Consider the following 19771-nt stretch of genomic DNA (forward strand, 5'->3'; position numbering starts at 1 on the left):
GTGCAGTATCAGCACCTGGACCCTCACTTGGTCAGCAGTTGAGGCATTAAACCCTCCTGTCCCAGACAATCACATGAGACAACATGCTTGAATGCCAAGCTCAGGCAACATGAGGTCATGGTTCAGGGGCCACTCCATATGATAGGACCTATACGTATACTCACTTGATCCTTGAACAACAGGAGTTTGAACTACATGGGTCCACTTACATGTAGATTTTTTTTCCATAAATACAGGATAGTACTATATCTGTAGTTTCTCTTCCTTGTGACTTTCTTAATAACTTCCTTGTACCTAGCTTACTTCATTGTAAGAATACAGTGTATAATACATATAACATACAAAATAGGCATTAATTGACTGCTTATGTTACAGGTAAGGCTTCTGGTCAATAGTGGGTGATGAGTAGTTAAATTCCAAGGAGTCAAAAGTTATATGTGGATTTTTGACTGCACAGGGGAGGGGGCCTGTATCCCAAATCCTCTCATCGTTCAAGGCTCAACTGTATATTATTAAATCCATTTGTGGAAAGGGTCCCCTTGGACATACAGGAAGGATGGAGCAGCACCCTCAGCTCCCCTGCCCCACCCTAAGCAAGTATGAACAGTCGGCCACTGTGTATTGTCCTTCAAGTCATAAGCCACTTTATTCCAGTCCCTTGAACATCCCAGACTGGCTTGATTTCAGACAGAACAGACTCCATTTCCAGAGGTCCCACACCACAGCCATGACAATGAACAGCCCGGCAAAGGAGTGACATAAACCTTTAGTCATCCAGCCTTCTGGGTGCTGCAGAGTCCGCTGGCTGACTTTAAGTGCATTGGACTAGACATACAAAGCCCTTCCTGGGAAGGAGTAGAAGGAGAAAAACAACCATCAAGAAAATACAGACAGGGTCAATGGCAGGCCAGGACAGGGCTATTTGCGTACATCCCAGGCATGTCAGCATTCATTAGCCACACGTCTGGCTCTGTTTTCTCTCCTAAACAGCTGGAGCCCCTCTTGCTCCTCACTCCAGCTCTCAGTTGGAGGGAACTGGTTGAGTCTGGCTCAACAAAATGTCCTGACTGAGGGTAGAGTCTAGGGGGCCCTGCCCAAGCAGTAACTGACTCCCCTTCTGAAGAGAACTGAAAGGGGGAACTAGGTCTTCAGTCCACAGTGGGTTGGGTGGCAGTGGGATGCGCCTCTGCTGGACCTCTCACCCACTCTGCCCTCCACTCTTAGGTTAATTCCCTAGTTTTCAAACCTAGATCTTACCACTTGCCTTATGGAAGAATTTGGCAAGTCTCAGGATAGACCCACTGTGAGGAACTGACACTCAGATGAAGATTATTTTACCATGTCTCCAAATTTCATCCTGCAAAGTTGATGCATTTTGGACAACCATACAAATTCAGATTTTTGCTACCAGTTAAAAGGGACTCAAGTAATACAGAAGAACATGGAGTTAGAATGGGCTCAGCATCATCTTCCTCATAGTTACATTTGTCTTTCTGTGGGTCATGATCTATAGAAAGTAGCTTGGCCACAGGTAAACCCACTAGGGACCTCTCTGCCTCCTCCTGGGGCAAGTTCTCCTCATCTACATCCTTGAGTGTTTGGACTTCCCCAGGCCTACCCTTGTGAAGATATGACTTACTTGTGATCAGCAATTTTTATTCTTAACTTTCAATTCCAGTTAGTGTATGTGAGGTCACCAGACCAAATGGTGACTCAAATTTGCACTGTCACTTCTGAAAATTGAAATCTGCATTCAAAGAACGTGGTGGTGGAAAATACTTTTGGATTCCCCATAGTGGGCCCTGGAAATCACAGATGCACTGGCCCTTGCCTTGCCCAACCTCTGACTCTTTGAAGGGGCCCTGGGGGCATGAAAAGATCAACATTGTAGATACAGCTCCCTAACCATAATATGGATTAAATCATTGGGAAGTTCCAAGAATTTGTCTCGTTTTGTGAGTTTTGTTTTTGTTGTTGTTTCCAGGTCAACAGAATATTGATCTACTCAGAAAAGCACCATCCCTTCAATCTAATACAATTGAGCTGCTGGGCTGAGTGACCTAACCATTGCCTCACGTCTCTCATCAATATTAGCCTTCTGGTGTTCCGATTGACATGGCCAGTTAAACCTGCCCTACTTCTATTCTGCAGATACCACCACTCTGGAAATGCATTCAAAATTAAGGTTGGGCCCTAGTCATGGTGACTTTGTACTTCTCTGGAATATATAAAATATACCTGTTGATTGGTGCATTTGTGCAAAGACAGATATGACTTTAAAACAAGACATAGACATTCATTATAGTTGGCTTACTTCACATTAAGCTACTAAAAACAGTCTTCTGTAATAAGATTGTATTAGTGCTCACTAAACATGCATTCATTTAAACAAGGCAAAACACTTAATTTGGTCTGCAATACCCAATATTTTATATACAGCAGTCTTTTTTTTTTTTTAATCACAATAGGCAACAAGATGGGTCTGGTTTTGTTTTATAAGTTACCATTTGTGTTTAATTTCCAAAGAAACTCAGCTCAACTAGTGTAAACGTGTGACGAAATAGCTGAGCCACCTTTTTCCTCTTCTCTATGAATTTACCTTGAAATGTTCACAGCTTAGACACTACAGCCTGCTGGGGGAGAGGGGGTGGAGTGGAGGCCTCCATGCCCCTTTCATAGCCTGGCCCCAGAGGGTCCCTTGTCCTTGGGGAGCCGGCACCTGGTGCCATCACCCCGAGGGCATGTGACTCCAGACTCAGGTGGGGAGTTTTGTTTTTCAAACAAGCCCCTGGAAGCTTGCCACAGAATCACTGGACTGGATGGTTTTCCCTTCTCTTGCCTCCCCGAGTCTTCAGTTTTAGAACAGAGACATTGGAATCAGAAGAAAAATAACAATAATAACAATGAAAAATCATAGGACAATGAACACCACAGTCCGTGCACTGCAGCACTGTCCATGCTCTCCACGGGGGCTCTGGGCGTTCCCACGACGAAGGAAGCTGACGGCGACACGGAGGAAGGTGCCTCTGACCGCACGGGGGACGGCATCACCATCAATATTGTTTGGCAAAAAAAAAAAATAATAATAATAATTGTTAAAAAGAAAGGTCGAAGGGGAACACAAGCAGCTCTATCATCTGCGGGGTGCGGGGCTCAGAACTGGCCGGCACTGCTGGGGTCACACTGCAGGAGGCGCACTATGGACGGGTCGCTCTTGGCTCCTCGGATGAACTCCTCCAGGGACAGTTTTCCTAGGAAGCAAGAGGACAGGTGAGCGGAGGCGAGGCGGGGGCGTCCCTCGGCGCCTGGGGCAGGAGCGTCCACCTTGGCCCGCCCGCTCGGCCGCTCCGGTGGGACCCCCGGGGGCCGCGGCTCGGCTCCTGGGAGCCCACCCACGGCGGTCGGGTCGGATTGGGTCGGGTCGGGTCGGGTCGGCCGCTGGCCCCGCACCAGGCCTGCCTGCGCTGTGGCTCCCGGGCAGGAGGCTCCGCATCCGCCGCACAGCTGTGGCCTTTGCATTTTTAAGCGAGCAGGCTGCACTGGAGCACTGAGCACCGAGCACCGAGCACCGAGGCCATGGCGGGGTTCCCGGGCTTCCCCGAGCCTTCCGGGCTCCCTGAGGGATGCTTGGCTTTGCTGTAAGTCCTCTCCCTACACGGGAGCTGAGGGATCTGGGGGGGAGAGGGCCCCTTCTTTTGGACAACATGTGAGGAGGCTGCCCCCCATCCAGAGTGAGGAGAATGAAGAGGTGTGGTCCCTTGGGCTGGAGGAGGGACACTTGGCCCCCCTAGGACCCACTTCTGTGTCCCCTTCCTTCCTAAGTAAGCAGGGATATGTGTTGATCTCCCTTCTGGAAGCTCCCTCTGTCATACTGTTAGGGAGGGCAAAGCATCCCCCCCTCGCTGGCCAGAAGGTGCCCCCTCCTTGGAAGGGGCCGCTGGGCCTGCTCCTCCAGGAGCTCCCAGAGGGCCTGCTCCCTCTGCCCTCCCAGGGCAGCCCAGTGCCCGCCAGGGCTCAGCTCGTCTGCGTGCCCTTGGGCCTCACACTAGGTTCCTGCCTCCAACAAACTCTATCCTCCACCTCAGTGACTGCTCCCTCATCTCTCAACTTATTCCATGCCGCAGGAGGGGTGCTCTCCACTGAAGCCCTCACCACCCCCCACTCAGAGACATCAACAAATACGCTTCCCTTAGCCACAAAGCCCTCCCCCAGCACCTGGTTTAACCAGATCTACGTTAGCGGCAAGAAGGAGAAAGGTGGGCTTTTATTTATCTGTTTATTTTTAATATGAGGCCACCTCTAGGCTTTGTGTCCTGGTCGTTTCTTGTGAGCTGAGCCCCTGCTCCAGCAGTGGTGAAAATGGTGATGACTTCCTGGGTCTGAAAGGCTGGCACGAGGGGAGGAGGCTGGAAGTGGCCACTTGCACCCGTCAGGATCTCCCAAAGGTGAGCTCTGGGAACCTCCAGCCTGCAGCAGCGGGCAAGCCCAACTTCCACCTCTGTGTCTGGGTCTCCTGGGTTAGCTCCCCATGTGCTTCTGAGTAGACTCCAGGGCTAACTTGTCTGTGGGTCCAGACTTTTCAAGTCCTCAGCCAGGGGCTAGACGCAAAGAGCTTTCACCAAGAGGAATCTAATGTCAGGAGACTCTAGGTGAGGCCTCTGCTCCAGGTGGGGGCACCAGCCTTGGCCTGGGGGTCCCAAAGCAAAGCATCAGGTCTCCTGGTCAGACGGATTCCTCTGACTCCTCCAGACTTAGAGCCCCTCCTCCTCCCTGGTACAGCTCCCACCCCCTCCCCACTCTTCCCCTGAGGAAAACACAGGGCTTTTAGCAGTGAGAGGTGTTCCAGGAACGCTACCCCGCTCAGGGCTCTGTGATCCCCTAACCCCTTGCCTATAACCAGCACACAGTGAGGGTTTTGTCCTGCGGTGTCTACACCTCTGCTCACCTGCTCACCCAAGCAGTGGGGCCCAGAGCAGGACCCAAACCCACCTGTGCTCCCCCGGAGCACCAGCAAACCTTGCAGCTCAAAATCAGCAAGTTCAGAGACTGTTAAACAATTTCATTTGTTTAGTCTTTACAGAACAATCAAGCTATTTGCTATGAATTAAGGGGCATAAGGGGAAATAGGATGTAACTATTTGCTTTGTGCAGGAAGCAAAGCAAGCAGATTGGCCCGCACCCCACAAAACCAGAGTCTCTGGCAGCTAGTGCCCCAGAGGGGCAAGGGGGTAGAAAGAGAGGCCCCTGTGCCACAAAGCCTCCCGTCGTTCTGTCCACCAGTGCCATATGGTTATACAAAGTGTTCACACATCGCTGACAAGATTTGCTGGGGGCACCCAGCGGAAAGGGAGCTGGTAATAACTGCAAGGGCCACAGGTGATTCTGGGTTTCTTACGCACCAGGCTCAGTGCTCAGTACTTTACATTCATGTGTCGCTCTGCCTGCCGTTCTGCCTACTTGTGCTCTCCCTCTCTCTCTCTCTTTCTCTCAAAAAAATTTTAAAAATGAAAAAAAATATTAAATTTGGGTGTCACATCTGAATAGGGCTGCCAAATTTGGCACATAAAATATAGGATGCCCGGATTAACATTAAATTTCAAAAAAAAAAACAATAATTTTTTTCATAGAGGTGTGTCTCAAATATCACATAGGGCATACTTCTATAAAGAACATCATTTGTTATTTATCCAAAATTCAAAGTTGATTGGGCCTCTTCTATTCCATCTGGCAACCCAACATCTAAAATCCACTATTCTTGAGTTGGAAATCCAATCTTCCTTTTCACTTTGGATTTGTTTTGAATCATCTTGTTGGGTTTGAATTGTGGGTGGCACCCTCAGGGTGGGAACTGCTGGCCAGCTCACTCTCCTTCTCCCCTTGTCCACAAGGCTGGGGAAGACCACTTGGCTACAGGAAACCCAACACCTTAGGGCATGCACGGAAGAGCCCAGCTGCACCCCCTGGGCAGGCTGGGGTGAAAGCCACCAGGGTTTGGGTGGAATGATGCCAAGTCTTTCTCTGCTTTCTGATTAGCTGAGCTGCAGGGATCCAGCCTGTTGGGGCCGAGGACTACTTTGGTCCTCTGGTCTGGCTGCTGGGGAGCTTGTGGGATAAGCCACTTTCACAAAGAGCCGTGAGCCAGGTCCTTGTGGCCCATATATTGTCCCTGAGTGGCGTTTGCCTGCCTTGCTGGCCCCTGCCCCTCCAGCAGTCCCCACTGAGCACAGCAAAGCAGACATGGCCTCCTACCATCTCTGTTGGTGTCCATCTGGCGGAAGATCTTTTCTGTCCTTTTCTCTGGGGTTGACTCATCTTCAGGCATTTTCATTACGGAGGAAACCATCTTATAGATTGCCTGGGGACAGAAACAAAGTGATCGTAAGAAACCCAATAGTCTTATCATTAAACCTCCCAGATATAAGGGTGAAGGGATGTCTCCCATCAGCACAGGGAGTCCTGTTCCTGTTGTAGAAAACCGGTGTGTAGTGACTAGTGAGAGAAGCCCCGAGGGCAGAGCTTGCTCCAGCAGTGAGAACCCTGAGTCTCAGACTTTCCTGTGCATGTGAATCCCCTGGGGATCTTGTTTTCTGCTGGAGAGGGTGGGGTAGGGGTTATGGAGGCCTGGGATTCTGCATTTCTAACAAGCTCCTGTGTAGTGCTGCTATGGCTGTCCTGAGAACCCCTTGTAGATGAAAGGGCAGCAGTCGGATCGCGCTATGCATTGAACCCTGGCCATTCCTAACGCAGGGTCTTCCACAGACTTGGAATCCCTAAGTTTGGAGGATTCATTCAAGAATATCTGGACCCCTCCAACTCCCATCACCTCCTCTCAGGCTCTTCCTCCTCTCTCAGCTTTCTTCTGTTCCGCTTCTGTTCTCCTTTATCCATTGTTAGTTGTCTTAGCTTCCCCATGTCTTTTCTTTTCCTCCTCCCTTTCTTCATATAATTAAACATATTTATGTGAAGCCTCTTAAAGATTCTGTTGGAGAGGATGAGTTTCCTCTGCTCTTCAAAACCCTTCTAAATGGACATGAGACAGACTAACAGGAGAAAATCAAACTTAATTGAGTACCTACAGGGAATCCGCACAGACATCAAAGATTCCAAAGACAGGCAAAATGAAGCATATATGTCTTCTTGACTTAAGGAGAAGGAGTAGGGATCTGGGACTTCAAAGGGAAAGAGTGTAATTCAGAGGAAGATGAAAAAGAGCAAATATTTGGTAAGCAAATGTGTGCTGGGCCACTCGGAAACACTGGGACATGGAGGACTTTGATCCAATGCCCCCAGCCATGCCAGGTCCCTCCCCGTCTATCATACCTAGTTCATATGATGTAGTTCCCTGTGGTGACGGCTCTCTACCTGGAGCAGGGCCTCTCCCTAAATTCTTTTTAGGCAGTCATGGGAGAGGTGAAGAGCTGTTCCTGAATCTGCTGGGTTTCAACTGCTTTTTAACTCAAAATAATCTTCATGCCAAAGTGCCCATCATGGGGCAGCCTGCCCTTGGCCTCCACAATTCTTCAGTTTGTCAAGAGTTATGTGCTCTTTCCTTAGAAACCAGACAAATGTGCTTGTAGATCTGCACTCACTGTTTCAGACAGCTTCAGGGGCTTGTGGATTCAGGGGCACATCCACAGACCCCAGGTAAAGAAAATCCCTCATCTCAGTTAACCCCCTCCCCATTTCTCAAGCCTTCATCCCTTCACTCAGCCATCCCCTAACTATTTATCGATCAGCTATGATGTGCCAGGCCTAGCTGCCCCATCCTTGCCCTCATGGGCCAAATTATATTGTCCAATGAGGCAAATATAATAGGGGAGCCTTCCTTGCTAGGAGGATTAGGCAGGCTTTCCCAAGGAGTGAAGGCAGCAAAGAGGTGCGCAAAGTGGAGAATTCACAGAGGAAAAGGACAGAGGCAAAAATGTGCCTAGACACTTGGGTAGGAGGAATGGCAAGAAGGCTGAGAAAGTGAGTGCAGGGGGGCCTGTTATAAGATGTGGCTCTGAAGCAGATCAGGACAGACCACGGGGGCCTCAAAGAGCATGTGAAGGTATCTGTATTTCTCCAACAAGCAGCAAAAAAAAGATAGAAGTGATATTAAATTTGATTTTTCCTATTTTCACCTACTTTCCAAGTCCACCTCTACTCCCTTACTTACAGGCAATGGTGTTCAGAGAATTAAAAAATTATCATTCACTGGGACACCTGGGTGGCTCAGCAGTTGAGCATCTGCCTTCGACTCAGGGCGTGATCCCAGGGTCCGGGACCGAGTCCCACATTGGGCTCCTTGCGAGGAGCCTACTTCTTCCTCTGCCTCTCTCTCTCTGTCTTTCATGAGTAAATAAATAAATTTTTTTAAGAAAGATAAAAAATTATCATTCATAAGTTACTCATCAGTTATTTATTGAATACTATGTGCTAGGTAGTGGAGAGTCAATGGTCAAAATGACCAATATGGTCTTTCTTATTGTATAGCTTACCAATCCTCTGGCAAAGGGCTTAGGAGATGCTGTATTGGTGACCAGAAGCACCCTATTTTATATAAGCACCATTTAGATGGGTAGAGTGATTCCAGTGATGTCTTAGTAACTGTTATGGAAGTCTTCACCAAGACTACCTCTGGATCCCATAATGATGGGTAAACTCCCTGGTCTGGAGCATTCCTTAAAACTCTCAGTCTTTAAGATTTGGTGTTCATGAAATTTTCCTTCTTAGAATTCTGATGGGAAGTCAACAGTGTAATAACCCAAAGATTATTTCCTTGGTTGAACAAATGAATGAAAGACCAAGCAAATGGATGAATTTGTGTTAGAAAATAAGTCTTTAAAAAAAAAAGAGAGATTTTACTTATTTGTTTGAGAGAGAGAGAGCACAAGTGAGGCAGAGAGAGGCAAAGGGAGAGGAAGGGAGAAGCAGACTCCCCACTGAGCAGGGAGCCAGATGTGGGACTCGATCCCAGTACCCTGGGATCATGACCTGAGCTGAAGACAGATGCTTAGCAGACTGAGCCACCCAGGCACTCCATCAACAGATGGTCTTTAAGAGATTTAGCCTTTAGCTCTTAGGCCAGAGAAGTGGTTTGGGAAACAGAAATAAAGATGAGTTACTGTAAAAATCAAAACCCAAACCAAAACAATGGAGAAAGTCAGGATGCCCTTACATGAGTATATTTGCAAATGGGACTTCTGGAATGGGGCAAAGGCTCAATGTCTGAGTGTATCGTAGGGTTGAGGAGGAAGTGAGGGCTCACATTCCGGAAAGCTCTTTCATAATCCAAGACAAGATTTTTTTTCTAAGTGTGCATCAACTCATAGATAGGGATTAGTGGATCATTCACAAAACCAGGTCTGCCACATCTAGCAGTTGGCAGAACAGGTCACACAGGCCTATGACGTGTGTGGCACCAGAGCAGTGAGCAAAGAGCTGAGGTGACAAGTCCTAGTGGTTCCAAGATGAGTAAGTAGATGGCATCCTGGCAAAACCACATTTGGGAAATTGTTCCTTTGTCCCCTTCTCACGGCATCAACTACGTAGAGCCAATTGCACTAGAACTTCAGAATCGAGGGCTCCACAGCACAGGCAGAGAAAAGACGCAATGCCAGACAGCAATCTGAAACAAATCATGTCTTTTATTAGCTCCAGTTCCACCCCCCTTCCCCAAATTTAATGGGATTAAACCATGAAGAGGCCAGGCTACTTCCCTACTTATTTTTAGCAATGTCAATGAGAGGCCCAACAGGGACATCCTGTTTTTAATTAAACTTGGAGAGCCTTGGGGGCGCCTGGGTGGCTCAGCAGTTGAGCGCCTGCCTTTGGCCCAGGGCATGATGCTGGAATCCAGAGATCGAGTCCCACATCGGGCTTCCTGCATGGAGCCTGCTTCTCCCTCTGCCTGTGTCTCTGCCTCTCTCTCTCTCTCTCTCTCTCTCTCTCTCTCTGTGTCTCTCATGAATAAATAAATAAAATCTAAAAAAAACCCACAAAAAACAAAACAAAAAAAAAAACTTGAAGAGCCTTATTCTTGAATCTGGGTAAACACAGAGCTCTATAGGATACCCAAGAGCCCAGTTCTGGCTCTGCCCCTACATAGGCTTGGGACAATGCCTTCCCTGTGGCCAGGTCTCTCACCAGCTTTGTGAATAGCCTATATTTTTCTTTCATTTTCCCTCTGAGTGAACCACCTCTTGGGATGCTGGAAAAGGAGTCCTGTCTGCACCGATAAAAGTTGCAGAATTAATGGAGGGCAGGCACAGTTCCAGAGGTTAAAGCTCAACCTTCTCTCTGAAGGAAACCAGACTGCCTTTTCTCACCAGAAGATGGAGGTCTTCTAACAGCCAGGGCCGCATGACAACTGACCAAAAGCAAAAGAAGTTAAGCAGTTAAGCAGGGTTGCTTTTAGATTCTAGATAAAAACCAGCACCCCGCTTAGAAGGATATTGCATATCAGGAAACGAGGGTGGGGAGAAGCCATGAGGATCTTTCTTGGAAACACTTTTGAAATAGGATCAATGTCTATGTATCTGGAATGGTGTAAGTAGTTTCTTGTTTAGAACTAGGAGAAGACAGTAAGCCAGGAACTTTCCTAATGTTCTACCCAGGTGCTGTAGGTACTTTCATGGGAGGGGAGAGGATGACAGGAGAAGGCCCTGTCCCTTTTCAATGAAAGCAGCTACATTCTTATATTAGGTTTCATGTAAGATTTCACCTGAAGAAAGCAAACTCAACATTGACCTCCCAAAACGTGTGTGTGTGTGTGTGTGTGTGTGTGTGTGTGATTACCCTACCATCCATCCTGTTGTCAAGTCAAGTCAAAGACATCTTTGGCACCTCTCTGTCATCTATCTCCACATCTAGCAGTTGGCAGACCCATTAAATCTGCCTCCTTAATATTTTCTTAAATCTATCATTCCTCCTGCCACTGTCTTCTTTTAAGTCCATGGTGGTACTTACCTTTTTAGATACAGACAATATTTTTTTTCAATTTTACATAAAGTGCAGTGCAAAAGCAGCTTCAAACAGCCCCGTCCAAAGAGCCCTTTCATTGTCCTAAACAAACATTCTAAAGCTGATGTATATTATAGGCCTTCACCCGGGGACGTGGGGGTAGTGATGAGCTTGATTCTGGAATGCTGACATTGAACTACCAGTGCAACAGCTCAGTGGAGATGTCCACTAAGAAAAGGACATAACAGGGGTGCCTGGCTGGCCGGGTCAGTATGTGAAGCGTGCAGCCTTGACCTCCGGTTTGTGAGTTTCAGTCCCCTGTTGGGCATACAGATTACTTAAAAATAAAAATCTTAAAAAAAAAAAAAATGTTGGACATAACAGAGGTGGAGATGTGGAAGTAATGAGTTGTTTCCTCCATAAGGTGGGGCTGATCAGGTTGTCGTGAGGATTCAAAGAGATGATGCACGTGCCCCGGATGGAACAGTATCTAGCAAAACTTCATGTCCACCTAGAACTTGGTGAGGTGACCTTATTTGGAAATAGGATCTTTGTAGGTGTAACCAGGTTAAAATAAGATCAGACTGGATTAGGACAGGCTTTAACCAATCCAGTGACTGGAATTCCTATAAGAAGAAGGCATTTGGGGGCACCTGGGTGGCTCAGTGGTTGAGTGTCTGTCTTTGGCTCAGGTCATGATCCCTGGGTCCTGGGATTGAGTCCCAACATCAGGCTCCCCTCAAGAAGCCTGCTTCTCCCTCTGCCTATGTCTCTGCCTCTCTCTGTGTATCTCTCATGAATAAATAAATAAAATATTTTTTAAAAAAAGAAGGCATTTGAACACAGACACACAGTGATGTTGGAGCCAAGGCCAGAGTGACGCAGCTGTGAGCCAGGAAGCCCTGAGGGTGGCCAGTCACCACCGAAGCTAGGAGCAGACTACCATCCCTCACCCCAGGAGTCTCTAGAAGGAACCAACCTTGTCCATGCCTTGATTTTGGACTTCTGGCCTCCAGAGCCATGGCAAGAATACATTTCTGCTATTCTAAGCTTCCCCGTCTATGATAATTTGTTACGGCCACCCTGGGAAACGGAGTGTGGCGAGCACTCAGCACAATGCTTGGCCCATCACAAGCACTGAGGCCAGGAGATTTCTCGAGAGAATGAACGGAAACACGGGCTGTAGCTGGGACTCTGCTTGGGAGTATCCATGTTCCGGGAGCAGAAGAAGAGTCCGTGAAGGCCACAGGGAGGGAAGAGCCAGGGAGGGGCGCCTCACTCGTGCTGCCAGATGGCATACTCAATGCTAAGAGTTAAACTCTTGCAATAACATTAATCCCCTAATAAGAAAGGGATAAACCAAGTATAACTGATAAGCACGAAGATTTGTTCTTAGAGAAAGTCACTAGCGCAAGCAATTGCTTTAGAGCTTCCTCCAGGAAAGAAATCTAAGTTGCGTTCCAGGGTCACATCTGTGGTCCACATTCAAAACTGAGAATTAGGCAAGGGTGTGGAGCTAAATTCCCAGGGATCATATATAAAAATGGATCAGAAGCTCTTGTCCCATCCCCCACTTTTTTTTTTTTTTTTCTGGAATCAAAAGAGCAGTGTCAAGTCTCCAAGGAACATATTAAAATTGACATAGTGTCTATGACATCAATTTAGAAAGATGATTGGGAGAAAAAATGGAAGTGCCACTCAGGAAGTGGCTCTAAAAGAATGTAAAGATGTGTTCTGGTCCTCATTTTGGGCCTCGGTGGCACAAACACAAGTTGGTTGTCTGAAAGGTCACAGTTGGTGATTTTGCAACCAATTGGGATGAATCTGTGCATTTGTTTGGTGTTCCTGGAGGTCAAATGTTTGCCTGGTCCCCACTATCACCCCCCTCCCTCCTCATCCAGCGGCTGTACAGGTATGCACGCCTGTCACCACACGGGGCAATTAGAAAAAAGAAATATCCAATACTGCGAAGAGAACAAAACCGAAATCTTCTGTGAAGAGCTGCCAGTATACTACCGATCTCGGGCCCTTGGGTTTCATTCATTTGAAGGCATGAAAAGGCAGATAAGGGTGTCCTGAAGTTCCCCCTGCCTTCATTAACAATGCCAATTAATCCCGAGTCACAATGAGGAGGGAGAGTCTGATTCCAAAACAATAATTATTTGAACACCAATATTTTTGAAGCGATCACTAACATCCAAGTAACAAATAGGCTAATTAGAAAATTTCCAAGCCAGTTTTCAAAGTGAATTTCCTGAGGACTGTTCTGGGTAACATTATGTCAGCCTGTGTATATCCTCTCGGAAAATCTCTAACTTGAGCTTGAGAACAAATCTAGCCACATCCTCCCCAAAGAGTCCCAACGCATGAAGTTTGCCTGTGGGCTCAGGTCAATCAACAGTTCGGGTTTGAGGGGTTCCTGGTGTGAACCACATTCTCTCCTGGAAAGCTGATCATTCTTTTATCTGAGTCCTGCAAGCATCCAGAGTAGCCCAGAAGTTTTAGTTATTCCCAGGTGGGCTGGGGTTTGATGGAAAAGATAGCAGGTGAAGAAGTTCAGGAACTCCTAAAGTCATCTGTACCAGAATATCTCTTCTGTGAGTTCCACCAATGAGGGTTTCATTGGGTTAGCTCCCTCTTCTTTGTGAACATACATTTTATGACTAGGTAAATTTAGCTTAGAACTTAATAGAAGATTCTATTACCTTGTCCTTTAGGAAACTTCCCTTTATTTGACAGGAAAACATCCTGTCCTAGTTCTGGAAACTGTGATAGGATAATGGTAGCCAACATTTATTGAGTGATACCCCATAACACTGACACGTGCTCTATTTGTCACAACCATTGGACCTTAGCAACTGCCCATGAGGCAGGTGCTATGATGAGTTCCAGTTCACAAAGCACGACAACAGTGCACGGAAAGATTGGGTAAACTTGCCCAAGGAAGAAAAGGAAAAGAGATTGATCAAGGAGAGAGGCAAAGTGATATTGATCTGCTTGTCCAAGATACCCATTCTCACATGCCAATTCTTCCCTTGGTTCCGCTTCATTTTTGTTTTGGATATGGGTGACCAATTTTTGTCTCAGTCTGTGATTTTCATGCAGTTATAAATGTAACTCAGGGGCACCTGATGGCACAGTCAAACCAAGAGTCAACTCTTGGTTTCAGCTCAGGTCATGATCTCAGAGTGGTGAGACTGAGCCCCGCATAGGGCTCTGCGCTCAGCATGGAGTCTGCTTGAGATTCTCTCTCCCTCTGCCCCATTGCCCTTCCCCCACCAAAATAAATCTTTAGAAAAATGAACCAATATTTAAAAAAAATAAATGAATGGTAATGCAATGCAGCTTATATTCTAACCAATGATAGTCCTGTAATTAAAAACTGGTTCTTTCACGAGTCCCAGGTACTTCTGAGAACAGAGGGAGACCAATTTAACTCTATCTATGTTTTTTCCTACATTCTCTCCCTTGGAGCTCTGTGGTCCCACTGATGGATCCCAAAGTTCAGCCTTCCCTCACCCCTAACATCCCAGGGAGCATCCAAGCATTCATGGCCAAATCGGCAATGTCACGTTCCCACTTGCTCAGCTCCTTCTGCAGACCCTGTGCTGTCCCCAGTGCAGGCGTGCAGACCTGTCTCCAGCTGGGCTGACAGGAAGCTGCGGAGGGCAGGGAGGCTTCTCCCCTCCTGGAGGAGATCATCTGCTGTACCATGAGGAAAGGTCAGAGCTGTGATCTCTCGGACTTACGACTCCTGAGAGGCAGTGTTGATGCAATAATAAAATACTGGGCCTAAATCATGTCTTAAATGTGTCCCTTAAAAAAAAAAAAAAAAAAGCAAACACATGAATGTAAAAACTTTCATTTAAGATTCTAAAAATAAATCTGCATATGGTTTTGTTTGTTCATCCAGATGTTGTATAGCACAAAATTATTTTTTTAATTTTATTTTTTTAAGTTTATATTTATTTATTTATTTATTTATTTATTTATTTATTTATTTATTTATTCATGAGAGACACACAGAAAGAGAGGCAGAGACATAGGCAGAGGCAGAGGGAGAAGCAGGCTCCATGCAGGAAGCCCAACATGGGACTCGATCCTGGGTCTCCAGGATCACGCCCTGGGCTGAAGGCAGACGCTTAACCGCTGAGCCACCAAGGCGTCCCAAAATTATTTTTTTTAAAGGGAACATAACTGCATTTTGGCATAGGTAGTAGACTGAATAACAGTTCCCCAAAAGATACAAATGTCATGAGCCCTGGAACCTGTGAATATGTTACCTTACATACTAAAAGGGATTTTGCAGATGTGATTAAGGAGCTTGCGACAGGGGGAGGCTGTGCTAGCTTGTTGGTCCTAAAGTAGTCCCAAGGGTCTTTATGAGTAGAAGGGAAAAGCAAAGTGAGATGCCCAGAGAAATGCTGGTTTGAGAAGGACTCAATCTACTATTGCTGACTGTCCGTGGGGGAAGGGGGCCATGAGCCAAGGAATGCTTCCAGAAACCAGGAAAGGCAAGGACACAGATTTTCCCCTAAAGCTGCAGAAGGAATGTAACCCATGGACACCTTGATTTTAGTCCAGTAAAACTGATTCCAGACCTCTGACCTGGCGAAACTGCTAAGATAATAACTCTGTGTTGTTTTAAGCAACTAAGTTTATGGTGACCGGCTATAACAGCCAGAGGAAGCTCCCACGGCATATTTCAGTATTATTAGCGTCAACCACAGAGACCAAAGCTTGTCACCATAAACAATATACTGTGGACACCAAAGCTAAACTACAAGAAGCAACACCAGGGAAGAAAAACTAGAAAACTTATGGAATACTACACTCCATTCATCGTTGAGCTTAATTATAAACTTGTTTGGACCCCAGTCTACACCCTAACCAGTTCTAAGTATCCGCAGGTGAACACTATGAGTTTGTACTTTATTAAATTGCTTTAATTTCTGAGTCTTGGAGGAGCAAAAGTTCAGCCAAGAATTTTATATGTTGGCGCTTGCAATCAAGCTGCAGGTTTTACTCATTTTAACAAATAGAAACCTTCATTTGTGAATGATGATGCTGGCTCACAGGCTTGCTCTCATCTCAGCGCTAACATATATTTACCCAAACGCAAAGCAGACATCCAAGGGACGGTGACTCCTCTGAAGTCCATGCACCCCTGCAGAGGTGCTTCCTCTAGGGTGCGGACCAGCTAGAACCACCCCCCGCCACCCCCCCAACACTGCCAAAAAAGAGAATCTGCACACAGGTACACAGCTTCTTGGGCCAGGGCCTGGAGTGCAGGCTTTCGGAGTGGGGAAGAGAAAAAAGAGAAAAATAATAAAATGGGAAGTCTGGCAACATCCCCGGTCCAGTTCACCGAGAGTCATTGAAAACCGGGAATTAGCATATGAATGAGAGAGAATACGTGAACTATCAGCCTGCAAAGTAGCAGAATGGAGTAACAGAGCCCTTAATAGGAAAATGGTTCTAAATTTAATTTCATCTCATTGGCAATTTGGAAATCGCCTCAGGGTGCCTGCAGTGCTTCCTCCCCACGGTCATGAATATTGATCATCAGGGTGTGGTGCTGTAGAAAACAATTAAGGAAACTCTAGGCTTCCATTTGCTGGCTCCAAAAAACCCCGAGTAGATAAGTAGTTCTTGAGGAACCCCAGGTCCCCCCTGTTCCCGCCTGGAAGCTTCCCGTGGGCCCGTGAGTGGACGCAGCTCCGTGCAAGTGGCGAGGTCTTGGCAGGCCGAATGCCCCTTTGTTTTTCTGATCCCTTTCTACGTTCCTTGCTGAACCCAACTAAGTGGGCAAGGGCTCAGCGAGTGCTTGCTAGCACCTTCCGCACATCCTCTGCAAAGTCCCCAACCAAATTCCACGGCGCAGGAGGGTGTGTGTTCCTGCCCACACTATTTACCCCCAGTGCCAGCTACTTAGCAGGGCCTTAGTGGTAGGTGTGAAACGAATGTGCGAATAATTTGATTTTCATAAGGCCATGGGGTCTGGAGGGTTCTCCCTGACTGGGGGTCAACCTCTTCATCGACACTGGCCACCAAACCACTGACCAAGAGCAGCCAGAACTGTGAAAAATGTTCAACAGGAGACAGCACCATGGCTAGCAAAAAAATTTTTTTCTTAGATCCCAATCAGGAAGCAATTCTCTTCAAAAGGAGAACGTAGTCACCTGCTTTCTCTGCAGTAAGGCAGAGGACCGAGGGCCAGCGTGGTTTGCAGAGCACAGCACTCACCCAGAAAAGGAGACAAAATAAAGCTAATTAAAATGAATCACCCTTGAAATCTGAATTTTTGTTGAATTATGTTAATTTTTGTTGAAGAAAAATCAGAAAAGTGCAATGACATGGCACACACTTCATTCACTCGGGAGCACGTTTGGCAAAACAATTTGGCAGAGAGCATCGGGTGCCTCAGAAATCAATGTTCGTTCCCTTTGGCCCAGTAATTGTACTTCTGGGAATCCATTCCAAGGGAATAATCCTAAATATAGAAAAAGTTTCATGCACAAGAATTATGTTATTTTATATTTAAAAGTTACAGTATCATGTATAAATAAAACCTGGAAACAACCTAAATTCCAACAATGGAGGAAGAGTAAGTAAATTATGGTGTCTGACATCTATTAAAATATCATTAAAAGTTTTTATGACATGAGAAATACGTGTATTATGCTGAGTGAAAATGGAAAGATACAAAATTTCATATACGTTATGAAGTCAATTAGATTTTGTTAAAAAGATTTTTATTTATTTTATTTGAGAGGGAGCATGAATGAGGGAAGGAGCAGAGAAAGAGGGAGAAGCAGACTCCCCCCTGAGCAGGGAGCCCGATGTGGGGCTCAATCCCAGGACCCTGGGATCATGGCCTGAACTGAAGGCAGACGCTTAATGCCTGAGCCACCCAGGTGGCCCTAGTTAGATATTTTTAAATGCATGGAAATAAGACCAGAAAATATTATTTTCTCACATTAGAAAATCAATAGCAGTGATTCCCTTTGTAGGTGGAGTGGCATTATGGAGAGAATTCTTCTCTTTTGCTTTTATATTTTTCTCTACTGCCCATATTTCTACAGTTGACATTATTCATACATTTATCCTTGGGGGAGAGGAGAAATCCTCTATTCTTATTTAAGATCCTGTCTCTGAGGGGAGGATGCCTGGGTGGCTCAGTGGTTGAGCATCTGCCTTCAGCCCAGGGCTGATCCTGGGGTCCTGTGTCTCATGAATAAATAAATAAAATCTTAAAAAAAAAAGCTCCTGTCTCTGAGGGATTACCTTGAGACTCCATGGTCGGGTGGTCGCAGCTCTGGGTCAAGTGCTGCAGTGAGCACCAGCTGGCAGATCTGGGGACTTTGCTAGTCTGGGGGTCGGTTGCGCTCCTGCTCAGCCCCCAGCCCCAGGTGCACCTGTCCCTCTCACTGCCCCTGGGGCTCAGACCCCCTGGCCCAGGAGCCGCCCGGGCCTCAGCTACAAGGGTCCCATAACCAGTCAGTCGCGTGGGGCTCTTGTGAATCTGACCTTAGCTTCTGTAACCAGGTCTCCTTGGTTCCTTGAAAGCGAATGCCCTGCCCCCCCACCCCAGCTCACCAGCAGTGCGGTGATTTCTGTCGCCTGTGGTACAGCCCCTCCTTCCTGTCCAGCACCCACCCACCCCCATCCTGTTCTCCCAGGGCCTGCAGATCTCCCTCCGAGCCTGGGTGCTGGCTTCTGAGATGAGCCCTCCAGGAAGCCAAGTGCCCACTCTCTTGGACTGCTGTCTGCTTCCAGATGCTTCCCTCTTGTGCCCATTTGCCTGCCAAGATGATGAGTGACGGCCAGCCCGCCCTGGTGCTGCCACCCACCTAGTCCTGTTTATTGCCTGCAGCTGAAGCTGTCCTGATCCTCCGAGCTGAGCCTCAGTCCCCTGACGTTCCGCCCTGGGTCCCGCTCCCTGCCCATCGAGCTGTTAAAGCCATGACCGTAGCTCCTTATGCCCCTTCCCCACCTTCCCCTGGGGTCTGACGAGGAAAATGTGGCCAACACCAGGGCCCCTCTCCTGTTCTGTTCAGGATATTTACTCTAGGTGAGTGATCTGGGGAAACAGAATGGAGTGCTTCCTATTAAAATGATGGAGGATGGGGCGCCTGGGCAGCTCAGTCAGTTAAGCACCTGCCTTCAGCTCAGGTCATGATCCTGGGGTCAGATCGGAGTTGCCTGTCGGGCTCCCTGCTCCTGCTTCTCCCTCTGCCTCTGCTGTTCCTCCTGCTTGTGTTCTCGCTCTCATAAATAAATACTTAAAAAAAAAATAGAATAAAATGATGGAGGACTTGATTCTATGTTTGTAGTTCTGATGAGACAGAACCGAGCCTAGAGATCCCTGCCTTTATTTCAGAGTCTAAGAAAGTTGTAGATTCATGACAACTGACTTGGTGTGATGATGGGCTGTCCATACGGCTGGCACTGTGCTAAGCACCGACATGGGCCGTCACATCTAATCTTAAAGGAACCTCACTGGCACCACTGAAAGTGCCATTTCACAGATGAGGACACTGAGGCTCACTTAGATGAATTACGTTGGTCAGAGTCACAGAGGTAGTAACTGAAAGGGGCAGGGTTTGAGCCCCAGGTCAGGGTTGATCATTAGACACCACCTCAGGGGCTATAAGCCCATAGACTTGAGGTCTGGGCAGGTCACTGGGATGGGTGGCTGGAGAGGTCACACTGAGCATGATTTGCTGAGGAGCATGATTGCTCCGTCCATCTGTAGGGTGGAGGTCATCACAAACCACCAGGTGACTCAGGCCAGGCCAGAATGGGGGCCCAGTGTTGCCAGATT

The 19771-nt window shown here is 47.2% G+C and overlaps 1 protein-coding gene across 10 annotated transcripts in view; it reads right to left on the reverse strand.

The window, feature by feature from the left end:
* Nucleotides 1-619: 619 nt before the first annotated feature.
* The window catches only part of NCALD (neurocalcin delta), a 370293-nt gene continuing 351141 nt past the window's right edge, over nt 620-19771 (reverse strand). For 8 of the 10 annotated variants that reach the window (XM_038555230.1, XM_038555228.1, XM_038555227.1 and 5 more), the window contains 2 exons: nt 6250-6355; nt 3110-3251 (listed from right to left, as the gene is read on the reverse strand). In XM_038555230.1, coding sequence (XP_038411158.1) covers nt 3154-3251; nt 6250-6355 — 204 coding nt within the window. In that variant the 3' untranslated portion in view covers nt 3110-3153. Of the gene's footprint in view, nt 3252-4259; nt 4688-6249; nt 6356-19771 lie in introns of those variants that run through there. The other 2 variants (XM_038555233.1, XM_038555234.1) reach the window with 2 other exon arrangements.

The sequence above is a fragment of the Canis lupus genome, chromosome 13, assembly GCF_011100685.1.
Source record: "Canis lupus familiaris isolate Mischka breed German Shepherd chromosome 13, alternate assembly UU_Cfam_GSD_1.0, whole genome shotgun sequence".
In the NCBI taxonomy this organism is placed as follows: Eukaryota; Metazoa; Chordata; class Mammalia; order Carnivora; family Canidae; genus Canis; species Canis lupus.